We start from the raw sequence: 24772 nt of genomic DNA on the forward strand, positions 1-24772 counted from the left end.
CTAATGGCAGTATCAAAATAAATTGATATCGTATTCGACGTATTAGAACAAGAATATATCGTATTTCATATCTCATTAACAGTACAAACTTCGTCAGTGTTGTTTAGAATGATAATTGAAATGTAGTAATTCTGTAATACTGCATGTATTTAACGTTGCTTTTAATTGTATAAGCGTAGCGTTTATATAAACTCTATAAACGACTGCTGTCAATTTATGAAGAAATTGCATTTTGATAATCCATAAAAGTTTGAAGTATTAAAGATCCTTTATTAAGATTCTAGATAGGTTATATAGTCGTGTATAAACATTTATATTCAATATGTTCATATAAGGTCATATAACTTGTCAATAAAAACAACAACTTTGTAACTAATACAGCATTCGGTTTGAAATGCTAAATGAACTATAATTGATTATGTAACCAAATTCGATCGGTGTTGTTTAAACTGGTGATGAAATACAGTAAAATACATAACCACGTCGTTCAGTGTTGCTGAAAATGCTTATTGAAATATGAACAAATATATAACTACATAAGGTCAGTTTTTTAAAAAAAACAATTAATGAAATGAAATTAAGTACCTTATATGGCCACGTAGGTTAGTGTTGTTTAAAATGCATAATGACAACTTACTCAATACATAACAGTAAATTATAGTCAGCTAAATTATGTTTTGTTGAAAATGTTGATACATGTATGTGACTAATAATTTGATCCTACGTTTAATTTAAGGTACTTCGCAGCAACAGTGGGTCATTGCATGCTATGTAACACTAACAATTAGATTGATACAAAAAATAGCTGAGATCTTTTAGATACAAAGCGTGTCAGATTCGCGTCATAGTTTCTCCGAATGTGAAAGCCACCAGTGAAGAGAAAGTAAAAAAAAGATTTAAAAAAAATAAAACGCGTGTCTCAATCGACTTACTCAGGAATTAGAAATATATTTGGTTTTTTTCCCAGGTAATCCGTAGGTACAAACAAACTTTAAAAGTTAAGCTCAACAGGTTAAGTAATCTATTGTGACCGATAGTGCATTGTAAAGCTGTATCGGTAAAAGTTTGTTTGTTCTGGGGCATTAGCAAGGGAAAAAAACCTAAGTTGCCGAGTTTAGGATAATATCTACTGATGATTACGAATAATCATGATCATACTTTATTTTTACATATCAAACATTAAAATACAGTGCACACTGTCTTATGAGAGCTAGTCATTTGTCTGTCGTGCAGTATCAAAGTTCATAGGTAACGTATAAACATTAAGAACATATTTCATATAGTGTACATCATTAACTGTACAATCTGAAGTGATTTCTTTAAGGTGATCTGTTTCTAAGAAGTGATTTCTTTAAGGTGATCTTTTTCTAAGAAAAAAAATCGTATTATGACAAAGGCTTATATAGCTTTTTCTGAAAACATTGCATTTTGTTGGGTCGTTGATCGGTCAAGTGAAAATTGACAAGTATAGATATATTTCTATTTATCGAACAATGCCAGTCAGCTAATCTTATTTCATTGAAGCAGTTGATTGAACAAATATGAACAGCTTTGTCATGGAAAAACCATGGTTATCGACACCCAAAAAAATCGGCTAAATTTATCCAGTCATCACACAATCTAAAACTCTTGTCAACTTTTTTTATTTATATAAAATTTATTCACTTACAATGATTAGTAAATATTTTAAGGGGATTTAACTGTTAAATATTTTACGACTCAAAGAAGTGATAAATTAGATATCACAAGCTTTAACTTTAGACATGTGACTAAATTTATAAATTTGTGATACATCAATCATGTATACTAAAGTGTAAGGTTATCATATATCAATCATATTGATTTTGTTTATCACATGTAGCATTACTACCAACCTAATAATATACTAAGAATAAAACAAAAAGGAGTTGTGATAATTGTCTCAAAGTATTCAATATCCTGACAATAATACAAAGTAGTTAATTTTAATGCATTTTAGAAGGGAACGCCCTTATAACACGTTTAAAGAGAAATGCAAGAAATAGGAACACATCGCTGACATGAAATCTAATGAATGATTACAATACATTATAGTATTAAATATCATGTTAATAATTGGAATTTATATCACTTTTTCATATAAAAGCTGATCTAAATTAGCAACAAACTGGTAAAAACTTTCATTCTCGGGCTTTTAGTGCTGGAAAGCTTATTTGAATGTGCATGTGTTTTGTTTTTATTATTTTGAGTAGCACGTAGTATTAAAATCACGTTAGTTAATTTGTTTTATGAATGCAAAGAATTTCACTGATTCAAACTGATATTACTCTTTTTAATAGTATGGACGGATTGGCACCAGATAAAATGTCGTTGTTAAAGCGACGTTTTTGCTAAAGATAAAAACAATCAGATGATGTATTGGGATTTTTGGTTTCATAGAAATGAAATAGCACTGTTATGAGGAAACGATAAAATACCAAAGATTATAAAATGAAGTTTTTGGTAAAAGTTTGACAAAGAGGATACATGTTATGGCCTTTTTCACAAATCTTATTACAATGTATAGGATAAATATTTTATTTTCTATACTTTTTGATGATTAATTAGATGATTAATTTAAATATGTTCTATATGTGTGTATATTAACAGAATGATTAAAAGGTCTTTTTCGCGAAAAGAAAGTAGAGATGTAATTACAATGCATAAATTTATCACACATTTTTTCTGTTCTGATATACATAGTGCATTGTTATAAAAATTTAAATAATATATTTGATTATGTACATGTATGGATTTTGTCTTATAAATTTCAAATATTGTATTACCTTTATGTAATATGGCATACGTTTCATGGATATGTAATACTTTCCAAACTTTATCGACTTAACATATGGAACAAAAGTCCCCATTGATTTTTTTTTTTTTTTTTTGCTTTGAATAAGAAATCACTTCTTTCTCCATTTGACTTTAAAGCAAAGATAATGCCATATGAATGAGTTATGTTTCAATGTCTGAAAACAACATCCAAGCTCTAATAACAAACGACAAATCTTAGATAAATTTATTGAAACTCTACGCAACCATCAAATAAAAATAAGATTTAAATTTAAAATGCCAGTATCATTGGGAATAACGAAAACAAAACATTAGTGGCTAAAATCAGTCGTATGACTTCATGTACATGTTGCGTAAACTCAGTTTGCATTGTTAAAAGCTTAACAAGAAGGTTAAAACAGACTTACGGTACATGAAGGTTTTTCTAGTCAAAATGAGGCATAAAGGTTTTACAAGCATAACATTTGTATGGAAAACTGTAAAGGTAATACATTTAAGTTCAGCGGTGAGCAACATAATGAAGCATATACATGTATAAGGGCATAACACACACGGTTTTATTGTATGAAAGATAAAGACGATTAAATCATTTCACAACACATATCACTGGTTTAAGCAGTTACATGTAGTTCAATGAAGAGATTCAATGTTCCTCACTAATGTAACAAAACCGAATTAACGCAAGTGACGATCTTTACAGAGTAAGTTCTGCTGTTGTGAGCAGAGACTGTATAGAGAGCTTTATCCCATAATAACTTTTTTTTATCTTACGCCCCATACCACCGCCTTTTATCTCATTCCCCATATCACCGACTTAAATATCATACCCCATACTTCCGATTTCATTTTATGCCTCATACCACATACATGTACTTCTATCTCATTTCCCATACCACCGGCTTTTATCTCATGCCATATACCATCGACTTTATCTCATGCCATATACCACCGACTTTATGTCATGCCCTATACCACCGACTTTATCTCATGCCCCATACCATCGACTTTATATCATGCAATATACCACCGTCTTTATATCATGCCATATACCACCGACTTTATCTGCCATATACCACCGACTTCATCTCATGCCCCATAACATCAACTTTCTCTCATGCCCCATAACACCGACAATGCATTGAAATCACAAGCTTTATTATATAAGTGATGACAGTATTGAAGTTTGTTAAAAGTATGGTTAAAAGCATTTTAAAAGCATTTGTGTTTCTATTTGTATTGTAATTTGCTATGAAAGGCATACACTAGATAACGGATGTTCATAACAAGGACCATCGTCACACTATTAACTATATCAGTAATTTTAATTGCCCACCATTTATAGTTAGTCTTAAACATTCAAACAGACAAAAAATCGATCTATTTGCATTGCTTTTGAAAAGAATGAAAATACAATCTGATTATGTAAGTTACTTTAAAAGAAAGAAAATCAATTGTGTTACATGTTTTATCTATGAATATCTTAATAACTGCTTCTAAAAAGTTTGAATATTTAAGTGTATGTAGTTTGTCATAAAATGATGGGAAAGGGCCAGGGTAATACATTTTGGGAATATAAAAAAACTTTATAGACATCTAGAGGTAAACTTTGACAAAACAATTAGACCAGTCATTTATCAGTCTTAGTCAATTATTGTAGGAATCGACTTTAGCCTACAGGCAATTCAAGGATTAGATGAAAAGGAACAGGTATTACAGTCTACCATTGCTCTAACGTGTTACTGGAAATATGAAACTTAGGTTTGGAATGAATCAGAATTTAGTGAGATTAAAACAATGTATGTATCACCTGTTGATGCATGGATACCCGATTTTATAGCGAGAAATAGTATTAACTCTTTTTTTTTTGACAGAAAATCGGGCGGAAATGTTACAAGTAACGGGGATGCACTATGGTATACAGGAGGAAATATCCGTACATCCTGTAACATTGAAATCAAGTGACCAAATGGAAGGACTTTTATATAGGGAAAATGGTGATTGGGTTTTGGAAAATACAATTATTGAGAAAAGAGTAATATATAGATATGTTACATTTCTTGATATAACTTTGACTCTTAAACGTCGCTCGTTGCTTAATGTTCTTAACATTATAATTCCTGTTTTCCTTTCGTCGTTTATGATCGTGTTGTGTTTCAATATACCAGTAGCGAGTGGGGAACGAATAAGTTACAGTATGTCTTTGCTCCTCACCTTTGTTGTGCTGCTGAATTTGGTCAGTGAGTCCATGCCTAGAGTTCCTAAATATATATCATATCTTCAAATATATATATAAAACTTTTTAATCAATGTTATAACCTTAGAAAAAGAAGGAATCATAATGAGTCTACACCTCTTCAAGAACAGGAAGTAAATGAAAACGAACGACAAAACGATATCCGAAATCATGAGCACTCTAATACACAGTCAAAGTCCGACATAAAACCTGGTTTCCCGACACGGCGACCATCTGTAGCTGGTTCCCGACACGGCGACCAGCTTTAGCTTTTTATTGGTAAGATAATCAAGTTCCTTTATATTTCAACTGGCTTGAATGTTAAAGTGTTGTTTCTCTCTATGAAGAATATATGTTTAAAACTCATTTGTTTTTGTTTCCTGTAGTCAGTCAATTAATCAATTAATTAATCAATCAAATATTCATCAATTTATCAACTAAAGGATGTGTAACAAATACAAACTATACAATTGATGATTTGTTTGACACGCCTTAAGTTTTTTTAAGCTTAATATCAATCTGCAAATACATTAGTGGTTATATGATAACCTTTTAGTTGACTGTAAAGTTGAAAGATATGTAAATTTTAAGCTCAAATACTTTATGCAATTGTTTTAAAAGTTACAAAGGTCTGAACTCCATAGGATTTAGAACCGTTTTTGCATAAGCTAATTTGATAAATATAACTTTTCTTTCAATAAAATGGTTAATAATTGTGTAAAACATACAACTTTGGTTTCAAATGTTTTTTTATTAATAATATTACTTATTAGTGAATTAATTTTAAAATATTTAAATTAAAACTAAAATTTCATAAAATATTCCTTTTTCTCAAGATAATGTTAAATAACGTTAGGAACCATCTTGCACTAACCCCTTCATTATTATCTATAAATACATGCATTTGAATGTTTTACATATAAGATAAAATTGGAGCATTATACCTTTTTTAAGAAATTGTTACAATTGTAATAGTGTGTGTTTAGTTAAGACTTGTATTTTTGACTAAATTACGCATTGGGGATTTTCTGTGCGCAAATGGCACAAATTTTTCTCAAGTTTGATATTCTTCAAACTTTGTGGTTGGAGGCATGCCGATTTAAATACAGTTTATTCCAATCAAATGGTATAAAGTTTTTTAATGTAAATCTGGGACTTAAAATTGTTTGATTAACATACTTATTGCCTGTTTTGAAAAATCTTTGTTCCAGAAGAAATTGTACTTACCAGAACATTCACCAAAAATTTTTCATCATTGAATTTTATAAGGAACTTAAATTTTGATACTACTTTTTAATATATAACATTTATTTTAAATTTAGTTAGATAACATATTATAAATTGTTCCCTTGGTAGAGAAAGTATCCCTGATGTGCCAAAAAATGTCCATTTTTCCGGCATAAAATCTTTTAAAGCATAAAATTGATTTATAAACATTCATTGTGCTTTTATGCAAATATATCTCCAAATATTTTCGAATGAAACAAATCTCCCACAGCTCGCATGATTCTTTTTAAAGAAGCAAACTTGTTTTATACACAGATCAGGTTTATATCAGAATCAAAATATCCCTTACTCATCTCAACTCGATTCATATTTTACACAGACCACACTTTCTTAACACGTCCATTTATATATATTGATAATTGAAACATACATTTACATACCACAAAGCCATGCCTTAATTGGAACTACAGAATACTACTTCATATCTTAAAATTATACATGATTAGTAAAAAGTTAACTCATATTCAGTTACTTTAGCCAAGATAATAAGAATAACTTATAAATCATTGCAAGAAATTTGATATTGGAAAATAAATCATACATGTCTTTGCTTTGCTCAATATAGTTTCTAAAGGAAAACTTATTCCCCTTGCAATCAAAGGCATATTAATTTCATGCATAGAAAATTATGGTAAATGAATTTAACCGGAGAGGTTGTATTCAATCATACAACTTCAACGTTATCTACCCAAGTTTTAAAGATGATACATGTATGTCTATCAAATGCACGGTTCGACTCAATTTTATGCGTATTATCTATTCTGTCGACCTTTTGTTCTAGATTTTGATATTAACCATTAATGTTTTCATTTTATTTACTTTCTGATCAGTTGCCGATAAACTTTTTAATATCTTTATCCGTTGTTGGATATTACTTACGTACCTTCCACGTATTGCTTGAACGACGCTTGCATTTGCATAATTATTGTACAAGACTTGAAATTATATAGAAGTGATAACATCTTAGATATTTTACTTCTGTTTACCTAGTTTCTTCAAATAACATATGTTACACTGGTTTTTCTAGCGAATAGATCACTGTACGATAAAATCTATTTAGTTATAAATGACTTAAACGGTTATTAAAAGAGGTTATGACCCAATTATTCTAAGGCATACCGCATGCTTGGTGTTCAACCCTTTTACAGTTGGACGCTACGCTTTCCTCTTTTAAATACATCTGACGGACTAAGTGGGAGAATCTATGATGGGCAGTTCAGTTCAGCCCTTTGGGACTGAATTGTCTTAATGTTCGTCTTCTATCTTGCTTCGTCGGGCCCTTGTAGGTGATTTTCTTGTTGCTCTGCCTTCCTTTAAGGCATCGAGTACTTTGGTAATGGTCATTAGGCTGTACCTTTTTCTACATATTTACACTGTTTTATGTGTTTTATAAATTTCGTCTTATGTAACCATGACAATTGTTAGAATTTCACTTGGCGGGGATTAATTTCATTTACATTTTCGTGTCATTCAGGAACATATTGGGGCTAAAAGTGAGGTTCGGCGCGCCTTAAACCGGTTTAAACTCCCCAGTGGTTTAACTACCACTGACCGTTCCAAGGCGGTACCCCTCTGTGTTTTTCATGTCTGTATTGTTACCTGTTTTGGATGTTTACATTTTTTGTGATGTCTGTCTTGTTGGATTGTCGTTGACGATAGGTATTTTCTCACACACACCTTCTCCCATTTTTACCCCCCCCCCCCCCTTTCACCCGTACAGCCCTTATCCCTTTAATTCCCGTTTTAGTTAATATTATTTCACATGACATGCCCCACTCCTTTCTCCCTTATGTCTACTCCAGGTTTATGTTTGGTGCCTTCTGGGTGCCCTCCTTGGGTGTGTCTGGGGGCTGCGTCCTGTGAACGTTGCCTTTGCCTTGTTGATCCTTTTTTTGTTTTTTATTATAATTATGTAAGAAAACACTTCCAGCAGCGTTCACAATCATCATAACCCACGTGCATGAAAATACCGAAAGAACTTTTCTTGTACCCTCAGTAGACTGTTCTCTAACTCTCAGTAGATTATCATGTAAAACGCACTTCTAGTTAAATAATATCTTATTGTAAAAATATACACACAATGTACAGTTTTTTTCTGTATTTTTCTATTTTATAACTTTACAGACATAATGAAGTGTACATACAAAAGGGTTGGGCCAAAAGTTCTAACAACATTATCGTAGGCCCTTCCTTGCATTCCTTCTCTTCCGAACGTCTTTCAGTATTTCAATTCTAAATATATCGGCAAAACGTTATCTACATACTATTTAAAAACGAATTATGTTACATGTGTACCATCTGATTTGGCATTCATCATCTAAAACAATAAACATTAAGGTTAAAATGAATTCAAGCAAGTACGAATTATATTTGGTACGTGTTGGCGATTTCGTTATTCGCTACATAGGCTTTTATTCATAGAATTGTACTGATAACCTTATTTTCAGATACGTAAATAAATCAAATCCATTCATTGATAATACAGATTTTAGCCAATTTTGTAAAAATTCAATGACTTTACTCTAAAGGTCAATGTTCTTCAAAGGTCATTATCAAACCTGAAAACTTCCTCCACTTGAAATTTTATCCTATGTTTAGTAAGTTCAAATACGAATCAAGTAAGTCAGTCTGGCAAATTTAGTAAAATTAAATACTATCAAGGGCATTTAATGTTGAAACTATACATGACAATATGAGTTTTTCCAAGTACTATTGTAACCCGTAATTGTTGATTTTAGAAAAGTTTAAACGATTTTTACGATTTTTATTTTAGCCAATGATCATACTAGCCATAGCTTTTGTAGAGTCGATAAGTCAAACGCTACAGCAGTGGAGCATTCGTCAAAAAAGCAGTGGAAAAAACTAGCATTAGCTTTTGTAGAGTCGATGAGTCAAACGCTACACCGAACGTCTTTCAGTATTTCAGTTCTAAATATATTGGCAAAACGTTATCTACATACTATTTAAAAACGAATTATGTTACCATCTTATTTGGCATTCATCATCTAAAACAATAAACATTAAGGTTAAAATGAATTCAAGCAAGTACGAATTATTTTTGGTACGTGTTGGCGATTTCGTTATTCGCTACATAGGCTTTTATTCATAGAATTGTACTGATAACCTTATTTTCAGATACGTAAATAAATCAAATCCATTCATTGATAATACAGATTTGGCCAATTTTGTAAAAATTCAATGACTTTACTCTAAAGGTCAATGTTCTTCAAAGGTCATTATCAAACCTGAAAACTTCCTCCACTTGAAATTTTATCCTAGGTATAGTAAGTTCAAATACGAATCAAGTAAGTACAAAGTCTGGCAAATTTAGTAAAATTAAATACTATCAAGGGCATTTAATGTTGAAACTATACATGACAATATGAGTTTTTCCAAGTACTATTGTAACCCGTAATTGTTGATTTTAGAAAAGTTTAAACGATTTTTACCAGATGTAAATGTCAATGTCAGCTTATTTTAGCCAATGATCATACTAGCCATAGCTTTTGTAGAGTCGATAAGTCAAACGCTACAGCAGTGGAGCATTCGTCAAAAAAGCAGTGGAAAAAACTAGCCATAGCTTTTGTAGAGTCGATGAGTCAAACGCTACAGCAGTGGAGCATTCGTCAAAAAAAGCAGTGGAAAAATATAGCTTCCAGTTCAATCCGTTAGTGTCTGAAGATAATTATTATTGAAGATATATAATGATGTCACACTGACGGATACCTGATTCAAAGACAACTGTCCATTCTTTAAAGATATTTTATTCTTTGATTCTGTTTGTTAATACTCCAGAAGTACAGCTGTGACCTCTTGTAAAGTAAGATAAAGATGAAATATGAAGAAGTTTTGCGCGCGCGTGTGTGTATGTAAGTGTGCACGCGCGAGTGCGTGCGTGCGCGCGCGTGTGTGTGTGTGTATTTGTGCGTGTGTGTGTGTGGGTGTGCGTGTGCGTATGCGTGATTGGGTTTTACGTCGCACCAACACAGTATAGGTCATATGGCGACTTTCAAGCTTTACTGATGGAGGAAAACCTCTGGTCTCGTTTCGTGCATTATTTTGCACCAAACAGCCTTATCATATACGGGAAAATGGACGTTTTTAATAGATTTTTTTTAATTAATCCACTAAATTGAGAGTTAGATTATAAGCAAGAGACTGTACGGCAAATTGCTGGAAATTATGGAGGTATTTTTGTCAATTGTGACATCTAAATAAATCATTTGATACGGAAAAAGATCCATCTTGTTCATGTTGTTTGTGATTATCATTGTTCTAAATTGTCAAACAAATTACTAGCTACGTCTTTGCCAATGTAATGCTGTGTGAAACATTTGAACATTTGCTGGGGATTTCTGTAGAATAATTGACCCAATACGTACATTGAATGTATTTTTTACCTCAATCTGCTTTACCAAAAAATAACAAGAATAAAGATCAACAAGGCAAAGGCAACGTTCACAGGACGCTGACCCCAGACACACCCAAGTAGGGCATCCAGAAGGCACCAAACAAAAACCTGGAGTTGACACAAGGGCGAATGGAGTGTGATAAAGTTCGATAGAGTGTGTCCATGTTTTAATCTTAGCACATTTCCGCCTCTTATAGTTCCTTTTTATTTATAGTTGTCGGAGATTTTTTTTTCATATATCTTTCTTTTGTTCCATTAGTATGACCGATTTAGAAATAAAATGTGATTTGTTTTGCTTAGCTCATGCTGATAGTAAAACGAAGAATCCACAATGGTGAAAGAATGAAAGTACGACGGTGAAAACAAGAAATTATAGCTATATTTAAATGCTGCAGAAATTATAATCATAAGAATAAGAGTAATGCACAAAGATTTATAATTGCGTATTTCTTTTGAATTTGGAAATACGTCTTACACACAATCGTTTTTAATTTGATAATTACAATTTATAAGTTAATTATTCGAAGTGTATTTTAAAATTAATTGGTCATTTAAATAATTTCCGTATGATTAGCCTACATTAAATATAATTTGAACGTACCAGTCATGTGAGTCGTTAGACTGAAAACAAATGACATAACTAGAATACAAGAACAGTATCACATACGGGTTGTTCCAGACCAAGATTTTTTAGGCTATAGAGGACTGCTCATTTTAACCGATTGTTTATCTGTTGTAAAAGTAAGAGCGGCATTAACAGATTCTGTGAAATATTTGTAGAACAGATAAAAAGTGTGTGCATTATGTGTTTTATTCAAAATATAATTTGTAATAATTAAAGATATTTAGCAGATTTTTGTGCCCCAAAATATGTATAATAATAGAAGTTTTTGCATCAGTATCTTCTCAGTAAACTAATTGCAACTACTGTACAACTAAAATAGATAAATACAGAATCCCTAAAGAAAGCCCAACACGGCAAAATTGAAAATGTTGCAGGCTCGGTTTGATTGAGCCTGTTCATGGACGGTACTGGAAAGTGCAAGTTACCGTCCACGCCCCCTAGCACCGGCTAAAGCAGAATTCAACATTTAAACATGAAATAGTAATTTTGAATTTAGAAACATCCGCACATCGACTTCACGATTGCTACGAGTGCTACGTACATGTTCGGTTTGTTAATAATTTGCTACATGAACTCTATTACTTTGAATTGACTTCAGATTTTTATTTTAATTGTTATTATTTTCTAAGGATAGGGCGGTATTTAATGGATCAGATACCCAGATCAAATTCAGTGATCATTTTTCAGTTCAGGTAAAGTGTTGGCATTTTGCTGATTTGTTTCTTTCTTGTGGTGCGGGGGTATTGTGATCAGGAACCGAAATATTCTATATCTCAGAGATTAGAGGTCCCATAAAGTTATTCTATACTTTACATAACTCTTTCTTTATCTTTATAACTGTCCATTGGCCTTTAAATAAAAACATTATATCCACGATGACGTAAGCAAGCACTATTACGTTTTTGTCAAAACGCTCAAATTTAGCGGCTTTAACCGCTAGGAATATTTTACATTATCTGGAAGCATTAAAGACAGCAAAATTACATGAAAATTGTATTACTTCCAATTGTGGTACTCAATTCTCAACACTTAAAAGTGCTGAAGTCAGTACATTTTGTTATTTAAACAATCTGAATTCCTTCCTCGTTAAACGTTTACTGATATCGTGTGGTATGATACAAAAAATATCACAAAGTGCTTCGGACATCAGTGACGTTACAGTCAGCCTCGAACTTACATTTAATACCTAAGCATTAGGTATCTGTCTATTCAATGTTTGCGTGCTGACTGATCGTTCACTATAATATTACATCAAATGTATCAATTTAAACAAAAAAAATAGCATTATAAACAATAAAATGTTAATTGTGACAATCACAGGAGATGACAATATATAAGATAGATAACTTAAACATCGAATAAAATAGAAAACCCTTTAATACAATAAAAGTTGAAAATAAAGAGATGTTAAATTCATTAATAATGTATTCTCAAAGGATTATATCAAACAGAAACAAATAATCATTTACACAATGAAATTGAAAAATGATCAATGGCTTAAGTTGTGTCGGGGGCTTGCGTTCTGTAAACGTTGCTGTGCCTTATTGATATTTGTTTTTGTTTTTTTATCTTAGGTTGAATAGAGAATGAAATATGAAAAAAGGAATTGAATTTTTGAAAAAGCAAAGAAATATTCACTTAAGGAAGTTATCAAACGGAACAAAAGGCAATCCATTGAGAACTTGAATAAGAACATTTTTAGCGAAGAAACAATACAAGTATCTCAGGAATTAATAATTGTATAATAAAAATAAACAGTAGTAAATTTGTGTTTAGAGGTTACAAACAAACATTTATATGAACTTTTTATTCATATTTCCAGGAAAAACTTTATTTCACGAATAACAAGAAACAAACATTCAAACCTTCTAAGCATTAAAAAAGGCTGAAATCTTTGCGAACGAGAATTTATCATGTCCATGGAAGGTATTGGAATGTGAAAATTAAAGTCCACGTTCTCTAGCACTGGCTTAAGCAGTATTCAACATTTTATGATTTAAATATGTAAATGATGATATTTTGTATTTAAAACATCCGCAGATGTTAAGTTTGATCCGGAGGGATGGGCGGTCATCTAGCAGGTTCGGCGTATGGTTATCTTTGAACTTTATGTTGCATAATTTAACATAATCCAGTTTCCATTAAAAATGATGACATAAAGGTACATGCAGTTATCGCATGTTTTTTATTCTAGATGGGTAGAAAGTACAGAAATAGAAACATGTATTTCTATTTTATCTACCTACTAAGCAACCTAGTTATTTTTGGCAATCTAAATTAATCGATTTACGAGTCGTTCTCCGATTTTTGGTAGGACACTAAATTGAATCATTTCATTCATCTGTATGAAGGAAATTGTGCTCTTTATCATGCAACTGCTATGGTAACTGCCCGATAACACTTGCCTGATAATTATTTTTGATATAAGGTCAGTAACCTGATATCAAAAATAAGCCCCGCCCATTTTAACGGACTTTTTTCAACTGCTTATAATCTCATTTTTATCAGCATGTGAATTCTACAATTTTATCTCATATCCTTACACGTCTTGAATCAAGGTGCGATATTTATTTATTGTTTATTTCTATTTCGATTTCAATTACGAATAAATTAGATAGCTAGATAGTTAAGTACCAACTAAATAAAGTGACGTCATAATTTATATTGCAAATCACATCATCGATGTCCAGGCCATATTATACATGTCAACATAACAAACTGGCTGGACGATTTTCTTTGAGAACTTGTAATTAATGTTTTCTTTATTTCGCCGGATTATTATTTCATACGTAAAAAAATTGTTTCGTTAAAAAAATAAGCCGCATGTTTGTGTAGCTTGTATTTGATTACCGATTCGGCCGGAAAAAAAACCCTATTCTCACACCGGTTAACATGTAGCAAGTAGGACAGCCTGATGCAGGTAGAACTAACTATAGAAATGTCAGTTTTAATTCAGTTTAAACTGGATAACCGAGAATTTTATAGAAAGAATTGTCTATGATATATTGTGCAGCAATTGATTGCAAGATAAAAAAAACTTTCCAAGCGCACAATTGTACGGATCAACTTGCAACAAGTTAACTCGGTGTATTTTATTAGCAGTATTACTTCCACTCTAGCAAGGATCTTGACAGGCTTTGCTCTTTTATGATAAAGATCAACAATGGAGAGCTAAAATCAGTCTCTAACCAGAATTGAGGATATATCACCATATACCAAAATATACTAAATAAAAATTGTCTTTAATCCTATGCTAAGGATAAAGGGATGTGTGATGATATCATACCAACAATATTTCTATAAATATACACGAGTGTGGACGATTATTGTAGCGATGGAGGAAGTTTATTTAAAGTGTTTCTCCGTACATGTCCACGTATTCTGCGGTTTCTCTTACATAAAAAAATTAATGAGTTGTTTTTACATAGACGGGACATTATCCCTTAGAAAAAGTTACGATCGAGTCTGTTACAAAATAAGTTTTTGTCTCATCCTTTATTTTGAAATGTCTTGGACATTGGATGACTGTTTTGATCGTTTAATGCTTCATACATATTAATAATGTTTATGTATGTTTATTGTTATGAATCATAATTTATCTCGTAATAAAAATTCTGCTAAAATATACCGCGTATTTGTTCTTGTTTATTATAAGTTTTTAGAAAGACTTATTTACAATTTTTAATCAACCGTACAACACAAACATAAATACAACACAAGCATGAATATTTTACTCAAAAATATTTATTTCTTTGTTATTGTCGCGTTCGTATGCGAGATAACGTTCTTGAGGCATTCATTTTTGAACAGTCCGTTATACAATTGATTACAGTTATATCTTACACATTGTACATACCAATCATGTGAGCAACAAGCACACTTTTAAAAGTAAAATAGTGACCTTTTCTATTTCTCTCCGTTCTATTGTTTTTCTATTAGTAGATAAGTGTTATTATTTATTGAAAGTCCAGCAATTATGATCAACTCTGAACTATTTATATCGACTTTTATCGTTTTACTGTGTCAGATGAGATCGTTTTTATTTCAATGCAAATGTCAAGCATAGCGCGTGCCTTTATTTGAACTAGACTGAATATCCAAAACAAAATTTGATAGCCGATATGTACGAGGGGTGATCCAAAAATTCGTGGACAATGTGTATATCTCCATAACGTGACGTCCTACCGAGGTGAACACATGTAAAACCAGTGCAAACAAAGAAAATTGCGGGAAACGTTATAATAACGTTGTTTTGATGTGTATGATGTCATTCTGTCAGTATCAGAAGACATTTTAAAGTTGCGGTTATTTTACACTCATGCTTTAAAGAACATGTGCCTAAAACAGCTTAACCAAAAATGAACGTCACGGATCCAGCAAAACTTCGGACAGTTATATAGTTCTGTGTAAATTTTGGGAAGACGCCTGGCGAGACAAAGACCTGCTCATCGTGTCCGGGACACACAGCTGACCATTCAAATCCAGCTTGGAGCAGAAGTACTCAGTCATCCACCATATTCGCCTGATCTTTCCCCGTGTGACTTCGCCTTGTTTCAGAGTTAATAGGGAGACGTTTTGACAATCTGGAAGAGTTGAGAGGAGCCATCCAATGCATACTGTCATCATTCAGCCAGGAATGGTATGCAAATACATTTAGAGACTGGGTCCGCCGCCTTGAAAATGTGTGCGGGTTATAGGGGAATACTTTGAAAAGTTATAAGGCAAAACGGTAACGTAGATTACTTCCTATGATAGCATAACGTCGTTTGTGACGTCGTGAGCTGCGCTGCGTTTTGTCATGTCTATGTGTATAAACTGGTGCAGAATCGTTAATTCTTGTACAATTTTTACAATATTTTGAGAATTTGCCGACATATGCGCACTTAATAAGATACTAGAATTTCATGTGATTTGCTTTATTACTTTTTGTTTTATGCACGGTGTCCACGAATTTTTGGATCACCCCTCGTATTTCTTAATTATTTGTAGATTTGAATGGAATAAAATCTCAAAAGTACACAAGTAACAAAAATATTTGATTACTTTAGTTGCAAATCAAATTAATTGATGTTATAGGTAAATTTGTTTAATATATTCTATTATTTAATTTATTATTAAATGAATAGTCTCTGTCGGTTGAAATGAAATAATCTACGGTGTACAATACAGAAATACTTTGACAAATAACATATAACATTAACACATCAAAATGACCTTGCAACATCCTCCCCCTCATAGGGAAAATGTCGTCCACCAATTCCAAGAAATCTTACAATGTAAATGCTTCTGTTAGATAGGCACTTACACATAGAGTTCATGAAAGATTTATAAAACATTAATCAAAACAGACATGTATGGAAAGCCACAGCTGTCTTTTGTTCACGCATTTCGTGGTAACTTGTCAGTGGGACATGTGAACATTTTTCAGCATGTTAACATGTCAAGACATAATGTTGACTCGTCTAGCTACCATTTGAATATGTCAATGTGCCATGTGATATCGTTAAATAACGACTTATTATGTAAAAAGAACATGCGAATTTCTCAGGACTCCCTATTAATATGTTAAACGGCAATGTTGACTTGTCTAACTACCATTTCAATGTGTCATGTGATATTGTTAAAATAACTTCTTATTATGTTAAAAGAACATGCGAACTTCTCAGGACTCCGTATTAATATGTTAAATGGCAATGCTTATTTGTCTAACTTCCATTTGAATATGTCAATGTGTCATGTGATATTGTTAAAATAACGTCTTATTATGTTAAAAGAACATGTGAACTTCTCAGGACTCCTTATTAATATGTTAAACGGCAATGCTTATTTGTCTAACTTCCATTTGAATATGTCAATATGCAATGAGATATTGTTAAAATAACGTCTTATTATGTTAAAAGAACATGTGAACTTCTCAAGATTTCGTAATAATATGTTTAAGGACAATGCTGATTTGTTTAACTTCCATTTAAATATGTCAATGTGCCATATGATATTGTTTACGTATCGTTTTGTTATGTTTAAAGAACAAGTGAACTTCTCAGGACTTCATATTAATATGTTAAATGACACTTTTGACGCTTTTGACGTGTCTAACTACGTATGATTATGTTAAAAGAACAAGTGGATTTCTCAAGGCTTCGTATTAATATGTTAAATGACAATGTTAACTTGTTAAAATATAATTTGAATATGTTTTTAAGTCATGAGATATTGTTTAAATGACGGCTTATTATGTTAAAAGTACAAGTGAACTTCTTACGACTTCCAGGGCGAATGAGGTCATCGTCTCGCATTGATTCAATTATGGCTGCGTCTTTTTTTCAGATTTAAATCTCGACAATAATGTTGACATGTCTACCCTTACTAAAATTGCCTCTAGGTTATCCGAAGAGGAGATGTCCTCCATGATTTAAAATAAGCACGCGCAGCGAAAAACTAACGTTATACGTCAGACAAGTACGGAATCCTATTATGGACCTCACGCCCTCGCCCCACGCCCTTTTGAAACACCGTTGGAAAACAAAACGCGAGATTCGTTGGTCACATTCAGTTTTTTAAAACAAGGCGCGGGGCGAGGACACGAGGTCCCTAGTAGGATTCCGTAGACAAGTACTTGCAGACAACAACACACTTACATGTTGAGAAGTTCACATGCCTTATCGACATAATAAAACCATGTTAACAGAATTGCACGCTATTGTGAGAAGTTAAGATGGCCTTTTAACACAATAAAATGGTATTTAACAATTCAACGAGTCATGTAGACATCATCAGTGAAGTTTTAACAATTTAACAATGCTGTTTCACATATAAACCGAAAATTTGAGAATCTCATATATTCATGTAACATATTAATACGAAGTCTGGGGAAGTTCACATGTTTATTTAACATAATTAGACATAATGTAAACAATATCATATGAATAGACATATTCAAACTGTAGTTAAAAAAATCAGCATTGTCGTTTAACATATAAATAGGAAGTATTGAGAAGTTCACATGTTCTTTTAACATGATAAGATGTTATGTTAACAATATAACATGGCAAAAGACATGTTCAAACTGTAGTTTGACAAGTCAACAGTGTCGTTTAACATATTAATACGGAGTCTTGCGAAGTTCTAATGTTATTTAAACATAATAAGATGTTATGTTAACTATATCACATGGCAAAAAGACATGGTCAAACTGTAATTTGACAAGTCAACATTGTCGTTTAAGGTATTAGGACCCTAATGGGCACTATCAGGAACTAAAAAAAATGACATCATAGGTCAGATGTTTACCTTAAGGTACACCTGTTTTCAAAATTTAAACAAAGTTTACCGTACGGAAATCAAGTTATGGCCACTTTTCTGAACTCAAGCTAGGATGTTATGAGGGCCCTTTTTTAGAAATGAGGAACCTTTCAATAATCTGCAATAACATTCTTATGAAAAATGTTTTCCCATTAATTTTTGGTAAGAAACAAATAGTACCATACAGCTAACAATCAACATAAGCAAAATTATGGTTTCTACTTAAAATTTATGAAATCTGTATAAAAATGTTACCCTACCCCACCCATTTTTACCACGTGTCTGACCATTTTTCTACTTAGGGAGCCTAATTTAAAAAATTCTTAAAATTTACCCAAGTGAGTGCCTGTTTTCAAAGTTTCCCTAAATTTTTAAAAAAAAGTATATTCGTTGATCTTGTAAAATATGAAATACTTTTACCGTCTAGTTTTGATTATATTACACTTTGAAAATACCAGGTACCATATTTATTACTAGATTTAGCATAATTTAGCCAATAAATACCTATATAAATTTAAATATCAAAATTAAACACATTTTTCTTTCCAAATGGGACATGAGAGATATATAAATAATGTTTAAAGAAAAAAAGAAAGAAAAAAAAAGTTGACCCTTCTGGGGATTGAACCCATGGCCCACATTTTCAATGTAGTTAACAGTAGTTCTAGCCTATTTGAATACTCTTCAAAGCGTAGGTAATGCATTAGGATGCTAATACCTTTACATATCAATACGGAGTCTTGAGAAGTTCACATGTTCTTTTTACATAATGAAACATAGTGTTAACAACATCACATGACACATAGTCATTTACCAATGGTAGTTAGGCAAGTCAACATTGTCGTTTAACATATAGGTATGAAGCATTGAGAACTTTCGTTTAACATATAGGTATGAAGCATTGAGAATTTATCTTCTTCTTTTAACATAATAAGACATTATGTTAACAATATCATATGAAACTTAGACCTTTTCAAATTGAACCTAAACACGTCAACATTGTCATTTAACATATAAATGTGAAGTCTTGAGAAGTTCATTTGTTCTCTAAACACAATAAAACGATACGTTGACAATATCACATGACACACAATAAGACGTTATTTTAACAATATCACATGGCACATTGACATATTGAAATGGTAGCTAAACAAGTCAACATTGCCGTTTAACATATCATTACGGAGACCTGAGAAGTTGACATGTTCTTTTAACATAATAAGACATTATTTTAACAATAACACATGGCTGTGGCGTTCCATAGACATGGCATTCTAAACGTGTTCAGCATAACATTAAATCATTATATTAGTGAGTCCAATTTTGTTTGCTTTGTTTTTCAATTCATTGTATATCTTAATGGTGGAAATGATATAAGAGGTATCCAAGTCTTTCCTGATATTGTTGAAGTATTTTTACTTATGTTTGCATAGATACTATTGTCAGTCTACAGAAACAATTAAACTTGCTACAAAAATGTTGTATTAATAGTAAACTTTGGAAAAAAAACTGAGGTGCTTGCATTTAAAAGAAGTGGTCATTTATCTAGAAGAGGAACATGGAAGTATAATGGTAACCGAGTAGAATTTGTAAGCGGTTTCACATATGTTGGTAAATATTTTGGTGACATATTATCTTCATACATAATGGCTGAGGCTATGATCACTAAAGCGTAAAAGGTACTTATGTGTGTTACATGTGCTTAAATTTTTATAGATAATATAAATAAAATCCTGAAGCAGTATTTTGACTTGCATTTGATTTTCTCCTCCAATATATCATTCAATCATTAAAGCATCTTTGAAGCTGTAATTAGACTATGTAGCTGTAGGCCGTAGCATAGTATATAGGATGCCGTTTCAGGTAACATTCTATTTATCTATCTCTCTAACTCTGCACTTTACACCATATTCTCGTGTTATACTAAATAAATTTGACTGTATCGGCTAATCGAAGTGTACAATACCGATGAGACTACAATGTAATCATTGAAGTGTATATTCGATTGGGAATACATTTGAATAATTGCAAAATATAAATTGTTTTATATGTATGTCGCAGTCCACTCTAATTATAAGGGAAAGGTGCTGCTAAGAGGTTCTTGGCTTGAGGGTTGCTGTAAAAAAATAGAGACGCGCTCTCAGAAAATATTTATTATCAAACAATATGAAGTCTGGCTCGCGTCATGAAAATCTTCAGTACAAGTGCGCATGCGTGAAGGTAATACAATATTTAGATTTGAGGCCCGTACCAGTGTTCAGTACATATTTGGTAATAAATGAATGAATGAAGAAATGAATGGATGAGTAAATGAATAAAAGGATGAGTGGATGAAATATAGGAAAAGGGACACAAATATTAGGATTTCACAAGATATATATATACAGTAACAGATACAACAGCTTTGATATGGATATGTAAATAACATAATCTACGGTCTACAATACGGACATACATGGACAAATAGCATATAACATTAACACATCAATATGACCCTGTGACATGTATTTTCTAGGTAATTTTTATAGCCACGTGTTTGATAAACATGTTTCGACAATATTGTATGTTAATATATTAATCTGCTTTGTAAACAATGCATTTGAAGATGTTTTTCTATTATTCTTTGTGCATACTATATATGTCGTTAAAGTTATATAATAAATCATGCCATTTTATCTGATCATTTCACTATAATGTTGTCATTGGTTTAGAAAACATATTTCAAAAGTCTCTTTCAATTAATTATTAGTTATAGTAAGACAAGAACCATAAACAAAAGCGTGGAGATTACAAACAAAGACACGAAAACAAAGAATAGAAGATTATCGATATGGTGAACAAAAAACTTCCTACGCTCGGGGGAACCAGGTCTTGTGACCGTCTTTGACTTTGTATCAGTGTTGCTATGTTTTGGGCTTTCGGTTTTTCGTATGTCTTCATTTACCTCTATTGCTTCAACAGGTCTAGAGGTAACAAGTTTTCGCCTCTTGCTAAGATTATAGCACTGGCTGTAGACAGAAACAAGGCTAGAGCTTAGTGAATCGTCGTGAATATGTGTCGCCCTTATTAGTAAAATAGATACGGATGTTATTACCACGGCAACTGTCAGTTGATAGCTTATATATATTTGAAGATAAGATATATGCTTAGGAACCCGAGGCATGGAGTCACTGACCAAATTCAGCAGCACAACAAAGGTGAGGAGCAAAGAGATACTGTAACTTATTCGTTCCCCACTCGCTACTGGTATCTTGAAACACAATACGATCATAAATGACAAAAGGAAAACGGGAACTATAATGTTAAGAACATAAAACAACGAGTGACGTTTAAGAGTCAAAGTTATATCAAGAAATGTTGTATATCCAAAAATCACTCTTTTCTCAATAATTGATTTTTCCAAAGCCCATTCACCATTTTCCTTATATAAAACTCTTATTACTTGATCACGTAAAGCATCAATGTGAACTTCAGTGTCCGGAGTTGTTTTTGAAATCACAATTGTACAATGTTGAACATCAAATGGGTATTTGGTGATGCCAACATTACAAGATGTACGGATATTTCCTCCTGTATACCATTGTGCGTCACCGTTACTTTCAACTTTAATTTGTAACATGTCCGCGCGATTTTCTGTCAGGACGTATAATGAGTCAATACTATTGCCTGCAATAAGATCGGGTATCCATGCGTCTACAGGTGATATATACATTGTTTTAATCTCACTAAATTCTGATTCATTCCAAACTAAAGTTTCATATTTCCAGTTACACGTTAGAGCAATTGAAGACTGTAAGACCTGTTCCTTTTCATCTAATCCTTGAATTGCCTGTAAGTTAAAGTCGATTCCTACAATAATTGATTTAGACTGATTAATGACTGGTCTAATTGTTTTGTCAAAGTTTTCCTCTAGATGTCTATAAAGTCTTTTATATTCCCAAAATGTATTACCCTGGCCATTTTCTATCATTAAAAGACAAACTACACAGAATAAGATATATGTCACTTCCATGTTTTCACCAAACGTAAGAAGCAGTTATAAATATCTGCTTTTATCAAACATATAACAGATATCCTTTCCGTAACATTTACTTTTATACAGACATTATAATCATATAACGTTAATGGATATTCTACGTCATTCTTTCAAAGATAACACTTTGATTTTCTGTTTTTCAATGTTCATACGTTACTGATATTTTCAATTTACTGATATTTTCAATTAACATGATTATGTCAGGATAGCTTTTATTGTGATGCCCGTACATTTGTAAAGAGTCCCCGCTGTGTATTTGATATCATCGTCGAAAGAAGTACTTTATATAGCTAGTAATTAAAAGGTAAAATGCTTTTAAAATGCCTTTAATCATACTTTTTTTACTTTTGTCATCATCAGTAATTCTACGATGTGATTTTGTTAACAGACATTTAATGGAAGCATGTATGAACATATATTACCTTTGCGTATTTTTTCTAAAATCACAATTACGGATTACATTAGTACTTGGATAAACTCAAATTGTCATGTATAGTCTCAATATGAAATACCCTTGATAGATAATGCCAAATTATTGAATTTTACTTAATTTGACAATGACCTTTCTTTGACTAAAGTCATTGAATTTTCATAAAATTGGCCAAATTTGTATTATAAATGAATGGATTTGATTTATTTACGCATCCGAAAATAAGGTTATCTGAACATTTTTTTAATAAAAGCCTGTGTAGCGAATAACGCAATCCCCAGCACGTACCAAAAAAAAATGATTCGTACTTGCTTCAATTCGTTTTTTCCCTAAATGTTTATTGTTTTAGATGATGAATGCCAAATAAGATGAAAACAGAATTCGTGTTTTCAATAGTATATAATAACGTTTTGCGATATATATTAGGTAGACGTTTAACATCATCTACCGAGAACAGTCTACTGAGGGTAGTAGAAAAGTTCTTTCGGTATTTTCATGCACAAGGGTTATAGGGATTGTGAACGCTGCTGGAAGTTTCGTTATGTTTTTTTTGATATACTTATAATCAGTCATTTATAACTAAGAACATTTTAATATAGAGTGGTCTATTCACTAGAAAATCTAAGAAAGTTCTAAAACAATTGTAACATATTTCTATAGGAGAAAGCTAGGTAAACAGAAGTAAAGTATCTAATGATGTTATAATTACTACATAATGTTAAGTCTTGAACAATATGCAAATGCAAACTTCGTTCAAGCAATACGTGGGAGAAACGTAAGAAATCTCCAACAACGAACTGAATAACATTTGTAAGTTGTTCAGAAAGTAAATGTAATGAGCACATTAATAGTTAATATCCAAAATCTAGAGCAAAAGGTAGAAAGACTTGATAATACATGTAAAATTGAGTCGAAAAAAACATTAATTGCATTTGATAGAATAAACATCTTTAAACATTTAATAATCATTCGAAACAGATATCGTTGAAATATTAAATACAACTATAACGGCTATAAATTCCTGAACATGTACTTTAATGTGTCTTTGATTTCATGAGGAAACTATATGAGCAAAGCAAGGGCATGTATGTAAAATATCAAATGCCTCAGTGATCTTAATAATCTAGGCTAAAGTAACTGAATATGAGTTAACTTTTTACTAATCATTTATAATTTTAAGATGTTAAGTTATTATCCTATATATAAATTGACATGTTAACAAATTGTGAACCTTGATAAACTACTATTCGAGTTGATTGAGAAGATCTATTTTAATTCTGATATAACTTTGATCTGTGTATAAAATAACGTCCGACATATTATAAGAAACTACGAGTTAGTATTATTACTCATTGTATAACACATTGTAGAGATTTTTAGGTTTTATAAACTTGATGAAAAACATATATTTCATAGAATGTAAAAATTATAATAGACTTTATAAGGGACAATTGATTTATCTATTAGTGTGAAATATTAATTAATTTAGAAATAATAATATTCATATTAATTTACAATTTTCATATGTGAACTTCCCAGAGCAATAAAGGTATATATGGCAGATAACAGACTTGACTAAGACTTTTTGAGAAGAAAAAAATGATTTCCATTGAAAATATCATGTTAAACGAAAG

The 24772-nt window shown here is 31.7% G+C and overlaps 1 protein-coding gene across 1 annotated transcript; it reads right to left on the reverse strand.

Moving 5' to 3' along the window:
• Window positions 1-20732: 20732 nt before the first annotated feature.
• On the reverse strand, window positions 20733-22734 carry LOC132759867 (neuronal acetylcholine receptor subunit beta-2-like). Its single transcript, XM_060751726.1, has one exon. It carries the CDS (start codon window positions 22682-22684, stop codon window positions 21422-21424), a length of 1263 nt encoding a protein of 420 aa, XP_060607709.1. The 5' UTR covers window positions 22685-22734; the 3' UTR covers window positions 20733-21421.
• Between the last annotated feature and the right edge of the window lie 2038 nt (window positions 22735-24772).

The sequence above is a fragment of the Ruditapes philippinarum genome, unplaced genomic scaffold (genome assembly GCF_026571515.1).
Source record: "Ruditapes philippinarum isolate M1 unplaced genomic scaffold, ASM2657151v2 ctg350_1_1_1_1, whole genome shotgun sequence".
Classification (NCBI taxonomy): domain Eukaryota; kingdom Metazoa; phylum Mollusca; class Bivalvia; order Venerida; family Veneridae; genus Ruditapes; species Ruditapes philippinarum.

What these genes read in the sequence shown, in the direction of transcription:
- LOC132759867 (XM_060751726.1), bottom strand. Translation starts at nt 22,684, where the DNA reads ATGGAAGTGACATATATCTTATTCTGTGTAGTTTGTCTTTTAATGATA.